Source organism: Sinocyclocheilus rhinocerous, unplaced genomic scaffold (assembly GCF_001515625.1).
Source record: "Sinocyclocheilus rhinocerous isolate Xijiao unplaced genomic scaffold, SAMN03320098_v1.1 scaffold1983, whole genome shotgun sequence".
NCBI classification, from domain to species: domain Eukaryota; kingdom Metazoa; phylum Chordata; class Actinopteri; order Cypriniformes; family Cyprinidae; genus Sinocyclocheilus; species Sinocyclocheilus rhinocerous.
This window is the reverse complement of record NW_015652276.1, coordinates 72,609-81,318: the sequence shown is the minus strand read 5'-3', so window position 1 is coordinate 81,318 and position 8,710 is coordinate 72,609. Positions and strand designations below refer to the sequence as shown.

The following is an 8,710-nucleotide window of genomic DNA, read 5'->3' as shown; positions in this document are numbered from 1 at the left end:
TCAGGGGCGGACTTACCCATTAGGCAAAGGTAGGCGACCGCCTTGGGCCCCCAAAAGCCAAGGGCCCCCTAAAATGCTTTTCATATAGGATATGCGCATTAAGCACGGACACACGAACGTTTGCTGTTTACGGTGTTCTGCAGGACATGGAGGCGCCAGCGCCATCTCTTGCATTTTTCTAACAGTGGAAACAACTTAAAATACGCAGTCATTTGTGCTCATAAAGGTAAGAGTAATACATCATTCTAAACTGTAAAGGGTCTACTTTTATTTGTGTGCACTCACAATATCAACAAAACGTTGTGCTTTTATAAAATAAAGAAAACAAACGCTTTCTGCCGTCTCGGTCTTGAACAGGAGCGCTTCACAATGATGAACCTAAACTCAGACATGATCAAAAATAGAAAGCTTAAAATTACTACTTTAAAACGAAATAATTCAAATCGAAAATAGAAACTCTTTCATTATGTAATCCGTGCATTTCTCTCTAAAGGCACATCCAACGAGGAGATGGCGAGTCATTTTTTTTCATCACCAGAATTTATGGATATCTAAAATATAAAAATAAGGAAAAGCCTCAAACAGGCCCGATTATAATTTGAGTTTTATTTTATAATTCGGTACAATTAAAAAATAAAACACAAATTATAATGGCATATATGTAAAACTTTGTCCTATAGTTGTATAGCTGCTTTATCTGATTTTTATGTTGCTCTGTTCTGAATACCTTAAAATTTAAAGGATTTACTGCAAAGCAATTTTGTTAGATATGTGAATTATTTATTAGCCTATTTTTTTAAAATTTAAAAACAGCTTTAAAATTACTTTATTGCATTCCATACGCTTTTAAAGTACTTTTCACTATAAATTTTATGGGTAGCTTGAATGTAAACATTGTCACGAATTCGTTGTATTCCCATTTGTAAAATGCGTACAGCCGTACACCTGCAGGCGCCACTGACTCGGACGGTTGTCGTGGTAATAAACACCGTAAACAGCAACCGTTCACGTGTCAGCGCTTAATGCGCATCTCCTATATGAAAAGCATTTTAGGGGGCCCTTGGCTTTTGGTGGCCCAAGGCGGTCACCTACCTTTGCCTAATGGGTAAGTCCGCCCCTGACACCACATCAAATTAATACTGAAAATGCAGTACTTGTTACAGCATTTATTATTTTAGGTCCATATTAATTTCTCCATAGACATTTTAACATTTCACATTATATAAATGAACACGTGTAATGAACAAACATGAAATTGCAATGTATAATAGTATATTTTGTTTACATTAAGATTAATAAATGCTGCAAAATTACTGTTCATTGTTAGTTTGTGATACTTAATGCATTCATGTTAACAACTTAAACCTGTGAAGTATTAGCTAATTATCATTTATAAGTGCCGTACATCTTGTCTCTCAACCCGAAATCTCTTGCGTCCTAAGCTCGCTCTGTTGGACATGTCTGGTCTGTGTCCTGAGGGCCTTAGGGGTTGTTTGTTTTAACTGAGTGACTTTTATTTAGAAACCTGCCCCAGGGAATGTCTCAAAATGACAGGAGCAGTCACACACTGTCCTCTCCCTAACAGAGAGAATTAATAATTCATGCTCCCCTTTTCCTGTTTGTTCTCTGTGGCACACACCCTCTCCTCTGATGCCGGTTGATGGGCAAACGCATTTGTGCCACCCCATTGAGGGTCTAATGATGCAGAAAGGTCAGTGCTTGACCCCTCTAGTGCCCCGGCTGGACAGGACAAAGCATGTGTCTGAGGGAGAGTCAGGGGACATTTATTGTCTCTTCAGAGATCCTTCAATCATGGATCGATAACATTAGGATGCATTAGGTTTAACTTTCCAGTAGAGCCGGGCAATAAACAATAACATACCAAGATTGTGGTAAAATTGATGTTGATATTAATGATAAGCTCCGGACATTTTTACTCAATATGTATTAATCTAACAGCCTATTAAGCACAGCAGAAATAAACACAACTTCTAGCGAGGAAAAACTACTGTCAAATATAAACTGAAACTCAAAGATCTTTATGACAACCCACCAAAGTAAAAGTTAGGTTTAACTTGAAGAAATTATGACAGAAATATATTACCTAAGGGATAATGTACAGTCTTGCGTCACCCTGAAGAGGTTTATTGTGCAATAACAACCGGCTGGATATGTACCTGTTTATTATCTTAAATCCATGACAGTGTACAAAACAACTGTTCTGACAACAAGACAAATGCTTTATATTACTGCAGGCCTACTATTAATACAGAAGTCCTCCGGGTTTTATTTTACAGTGAATACAGTCGATAATTGAGGTGCGAGATGATAGCAGTTGCATTTGAAAGAAACGAGAGACAGCGTGGCGGTGTGATTTGAGAGATGTGACAGAAGCACAGGCCTCAAATACCGGGATGAGTGTATGTTATTTGGCATTGCTAATGGCAAGAGTTGTTATCTGGTAATAAAGGCCGGGACACACCAAGTGACCGTCGGCCAACGTCTGACCATCGGCGAGCATCTGTCGGGCTAGTTCTTGCAGTGTGTTACTTGTCGGCTCTCGTCGGGCTTACGTTGGCGGCAGTTTGCACGATTCAACATGTTGAATCGGCATCAGGGACATCGTTGAGAGTGAGAACTCTGATAGACCCTTTTCACATGATGTCACGCAACTTCCGTTCTGACTCGAAGCAGGGTATTCTGACTTCCGCCAGCATAGTAAAGCGCTATCGCTACCAGCATGGAGTTCACCTAGACACTTATAGATCTGCCACAAATACGATTAGAGGATGACTGCAGCTGTCTTCTCTCGTCCTCATTAAAGGAGAGGCGTCTGGCATCTCAAACGAACTTACCGAATATCGATTGGCGAGATTTGTTGCTTTAAGTCGAGGGAGGAGTTGAAAACGTACTTTCTGATTCCCGCAACTCTCGTGCAGTGTTTGCTGTCTTTATTGCAGTTAGATGAAGTTGGTTAGATATATTTGTCAAATAATCAAACTTTTGAGATATTTACATGTGGTAACAGAAAGCCTTTTAATTCAATAATTTATGTACTGCTCAATACAGCGTCTGTATGTACAAAAGCTTGTACTATTTAAATGTCAATAAAATGGAGGCTATATTTTTCCGCTTTATTTTGATAAACATGACACAGTATAATTCATAAAAAAATTATAAATATATTAAGTTTACATAAAAAGCTTTTACTGTTAACTTCTACTGTTTTACTGTTAAAAAGCTTTTACTGTTACAGATTTGTGAATATTTATGTAAATAAATAAAACGCACATCAGCTGTTTTTAAAATCACATTGCATATAGCCTATAACGAACATAGAATATGATCGATCATCATAATTCACAAAGAAAAAGAGGGTATACATGTAAAGTCAAATTAAACGGGGGAATTAAAGTAATTGTAGAGGTTCTGTAGTACATACGGCTTGACGGCGGTCTTTCTTGCATTGTTTCAATATAAAGCCATTTTATTCTTAAACTGGATAATATTGGGTTCCTTTTCAGATCACTTGCATTTATGGATGTGAAACTTGCCTTAATATGAGAATATTATATATAAAATATGACTTACGTCCATGTAATTTTTTCCTTAGTAAAAATTTTTATTGCAGAACAACTACACTTGCATATAAATATAGCCTACACAGAGAATTTACACAGTATACTCACTATTACAATCATCACAGCAACAACTGAAATAAATCAATTAAGTTATCCAGGGAATGACATAAACCAAAATAACAAGTGAAATGGTTTTAAGTATATATTTCGTGTGGATACGTAATCGTTATCATACAAATCTGAAAGCCTAGTCTAAAGTCTATACCATTTCTACAGTTGCTTCAAGCTAGCCTCCAAACCATCTAAAGCAGATGTAGAATAACATTCGCAAAAGAACCCGTCTGTAAGTACATTAACATTATTAGCCTTAACTATTAACATACGCCTTTATATTTCAAGTTGTTCCCGCATTTTCCCGAGAAGTCTCCAGTGTAAAGGTATAACGGAAGTACAGATACGCTGCTTTGCGGAAAAGCTGAAGATAGCTGACGTTATTGTGAAAAGGGTCTGTTGGATACTCAGTTTAATGAATGGGTCAGTGCATGAGAATTAAAGCAAAAGTGATGAAAACGAGCAAGCAAGTCAAGACGGCTTAGACAGAAGGCTGTTATAAGGTGGCATTATCTTACTCAAGCATTCCAATACGCAAATATTTTCATATCAACATGAGCCACTTAAAATGAAGAAAGTTACCAACATAACTGATATTCAAAATGGTAAGCAAGTTCTGCTTTGTTTACATTTCGTATATCTGCGTATCTTGTATATCCTGGTTTCGGTTTCTCCTTTTGAATGATGACTGTATACTATTGATACCTGATGATATACAGTTAATTCCTTGCACACAGGTGCAGAACGCACATGCTAGTTTGCAGTCGGCTATAATCTGTGCAGTGTGTTCAAGCGCAGCTTTTTGGTCCAGATGCAGGTGACGTAAAGCGGCAAAACAGTTGGTTTAAGAAATATCATACTAAGATTTTTTTTTTCACCCATTTTAATTTATACAGTTCTGCAGAACTGACAAAAAAATAAAAAATTAAGTGTTTTGTGGTAAATTAATTTTTATATTTTAATTTGATTACATTTTTAAAAGATTTAATCAACTGTTAAAGTTATCAGTTTATTTCATTAGACACCGTTTTTGATGATAAATTGGTATTAAATAATAAAACACAGAATCCAAAAAAATAAAATGAAGAGCATTAAATGGGTTTCATAGGGCCCTAAATTAAAAGGTATCTTACTCTTATGGAGTTTGAACAAACAATTTATATTTACATTCATTCTTAAGGCCTACCAAACATTTGGAAAGCATGTCCTTCTCCATTAATGGTAAATGAATATTGTGATAAATATCAATATTGTATGATATGGAACAAAATATCATGGTAACATTTTTGGTGTATCGCCCAGCCCTACTTTTCAGCATGAGTTTAATAAAAAAAATAAAAATAAAAAAAACTTGTTTCATGTTCATTTAATATGCTGAGGACATTTTTATAATCCTGATTACGGTTTTCTCCTGCAAACTGAACTGTAATTCTGTTAAGAGCAAAATAATGATGAAACATGTTTTCAAGAGCAGAAGCTTATTCCCGTATGAATGCTGATGCTCAGTCTCGGTCAGGGTTTTAAACCAGATTACATCCATTTAATATTGGGATCCACCAACTTTAATTATCTTGTGGCGCTCTTTTTAAAGACATGCGTTTCTGTGGAAGGATATTTTTATGTGTGAATGTGACACATTCTTCACATCTTTTCATCAAAACTATTATTTCTTCTCAGCAAGAACATGAATTAACAAGAAAAAAACACATTAAGAACATTAGTGGAGGAAATGGTTATTCGCTAGTTCAGTTTCATATGAAGACATCTCTGACATCCTTCTGTGCGCTAAAAGCTGTTAAAAAAGACGCAAATCAATAAACCAGCAATACCTAATCCACAGTATTAAGAGAGCTGCATGTGGTACAGTGTTCTCAAAGCGCATGAAGCTCATCGCTTTTCAAACCAGAGGAAAGAGTGACTCAGAAGGGACTCATGAGTCATTTTCAAGGTGTGAATACTTGATCAAGCCTAGTAGGATTCTTCCCGGTGTCCTGCATATTCTGTCTGTTCACAATATATCACCAATGATGTTCCTTTATATCTGCAGCTGGTGTTATGCTTGTTCCGGAGAGGAGAACAGAGGATGGATTTGAGCTGCACTTTGGGCTAAACTACCTGGGCCATTTCCTGTTGACAATCCTGTTGCTGGATGTGCTGAAGAAGTCAGGCAAACCTGGGAAATTTTCCCGAATAGTCATTATGTCTTCAGCTACCCACTATGGAGGAAGATTAACTCTGGATGACTTGCAGGGAAGGTTAGAAGCTTTTTTGAATTATAATTGAGATTCTTTTCTTGCCTAAAGCCTTTTTGTGAATGGAAAGGACAAGCTGAATCTTAAAGACAAAGATTTAATTAGGGGTGCTCCGATTGATCGGCTACCGATCATTATCGGCCGATAATCACATTGGGATGATTGATCGGCGGTCTCTAAAAAGGCCGATCTCAAAAAAACTGCTTTGTTTACATTTCGTATATCTGCGTATCTTGTATATCCTGGTTTCGGTTTCTCCTTTTGAATGATGACTGTATACTATTGATACCTGATGATATACAGTTAATTCCTTGCACACAGGTGCAGAACGCACATGCTAGTTTGCAGTCGGCTATAATCTGTGCAGTGTGTTCAAGCGCAGCTTTTTGGTCCAGATGCAGGTGACGTAAAGCGGCAAAACAGTTGGTTTAAGAAATATCATACTAAGATTTTTTTTTTCACCCATTTTAATTTATACAGTTCTGCAGAACTGACAAAAAAATAAAAAATTAAGTGTTTTGTGGTAAATAAATTTTTATATTTTAATTTGATTACATTTTTAAAAGATTTAATCAACTGTTAAAGTTATCAGTTTATTTCATTAGACACCATTTTTGATGATAAATTGGTATTAAATAATAAAACACAGAATCCAAAAAAATAAAATGAAGAGCATTAAATGGGTTTCATAGGGCCCTAAATTAAAAGGTATCTTACTCTTATGGAGTTTGAACAAACAATTTATATTTACATTCATTCTTAAGGCCTACCAAACATTTGGAAAGCATGTCCTTCTCCATTAATGGTAAATGAATATTGTGATAAATATCAATATTGTATGATATGGAACAAAATATCATGGTAACATTTTTGGTGTATCGCCCAGCCCTACTTTTCAGCATGAGTTTAATAAAAAAAATAAAAATAAAAAAAACTTGTTTCATGTTCATTTAATATGCTGAGGACATTTTTATAATCCTGATTACGGTTTTCTCCTGCAAACTGAACTGTAATTCTGTTAAGAGCAAAATAATGATGAAACATGTTTTCAAGAGCAGAAGCTTATTCCCGTATGAATGCTGATGCTCAGTCTCGGTCAGGGTTTTAAACCAGATTACATCCATTTAATATTGGGATCCACCAACTTTAATTATCTTGTGGCGCTCTTTTTAAAGACATGCATTTCTGTGGAAGGATATTTTTATGTGTGAATGTGACACATTCTTCACATCTTTTCATCAAAACTATTATTTCTTCTCAGCAAGAACATGAATTAACAAGAAAAAAACACATTAAGAACATTAGTGGAGGAAATGGTTATTCGCTAGTTCAGTTTCATATGAAGACATCTCTGACATCCTTCTGTGCGCTAAAAGCTGTTAAAAAAGACGCAAATCAATAAACCAGCAATACCTAATCCACAGTATTCAGAGAGCTGCATGTGGTACAGTGTTCTCAAAGCGCATGAAGCTCATCGCTTTTCAAACCAGAGGAAAGAGTGACTCAGAAGGGACTCATGAGTCATTTTCAAGGTGTGAATACTTGATCAAGCCTAGTAGGATTCTTCCCGGTGTCCTGCATATTCTGTCTGTTCACAATATATCACCAATGATGTTCCTTTATATCTGCAGCTGGTGTTATGCTTGTTCCGGAGAGGAGAACAGAGGATGGATTTGAGCTGCACTTTGGGCTAAACTACCTGGGCCATTTCCTGTTGACAATCCTGTTGCTGGATGTGCTGAAGAAGTCAGGCAAACCTGGGAAATTTTCCCGAATAGTCATTATGTCTTCAGCTACCCACTATGGAGGAAGATTAACTCTGGATGACTTGCAGGGAAGGTTAGAAGCTTTTTGAATTATAATTGAGATTATTTTCTTGCCTCAAGCCTTTTAGTGAATGGAAAGGACAAGCCAAATCTTAAAGACAAAGATATAATCTTCCTACTCGTATTCAAAAATCTAATTATATTCCATTGTGCCCAGGACCATTGCTGAATGTATAGCGTTACATGCAAAAGACATCCAATTTTGTGTGCTCTGTGTTTGCAGTCAGAATTTTGAATTCAGTCCAAATTGTCTTTTTGTGACTGTACACAAAGCAAAACAAAACAAAAATATAGCTGTAAGCAGGGGGCCAAGGACCGAAGGTGCAGCAAGCATAGCTACCACTGCAAGCACTACAAGCACAGCAAGCACAGCATGTACAACAAGCATAACAGTCATAGCAAAGTCATCAAAGCACATCACACCAAACAGTCAAAAGCTCCACAATGTGCATCTCAAAAGCACAAAACACTCTTAAGATTTTGTATATAAGTGCACCACATGTTATGTGCCACACTGGATTCGAACCCACTACATGGAGGGTTCGGGGCCTGCGGCCCAGCAGAGTCTGCCATTCAGTCAGTGCACACTCATCAGGCTGCTGAGGAGAGCTTTCAGTGTGAGAATAATTACATAAAAGCATTACTTAGCATGTTGACCAGATTAGCATGCTAAGCTACATTATTATACTAACATATTTTATAGAGATGCACCGATTGCAATTTTCTTGGCCGATTCCGATTTTTTGGAAGTGAGACCTGCTGATACCGATTTTTGCCGATTCCGATTTTCTTTCTAAGAACTATAATTTACAGCATATACAAACAAAAATCTATGCAAATTTCAATGCAAAAAATATTTACATAATAAAAGAAATTATTAAACATTACAATTCCCCCAGTCTGGACTAAGTTACAGATTTTCTCTCACTTAAACAACTCT

General features: G+C 36.5%; 1 protein-coding gene across 1 annotated transcript in view; it reads left to right on the top strand.

The window, feature by feature from the left end:
* LOC107714300 (dehydrogenase/reductase SDR family member on chromosome X-like) overlaps window positions 1-8,710 on the top strand; it is a 58,713-nt gene that overhangs the window by 35,335 nt on the left and 14,668 nt on the right. The window contains exon 4 of the mRNA XM_016520113.1: window positions 5,740-5,947. Within this exon, the coding sequence (XP_016375599.1) occupies window positions 5,740-5,947 (208 nt within the window). The remainder of the gene's footprint in view (window positions 1-5,739; window positions 5,948-8,710) is intronic.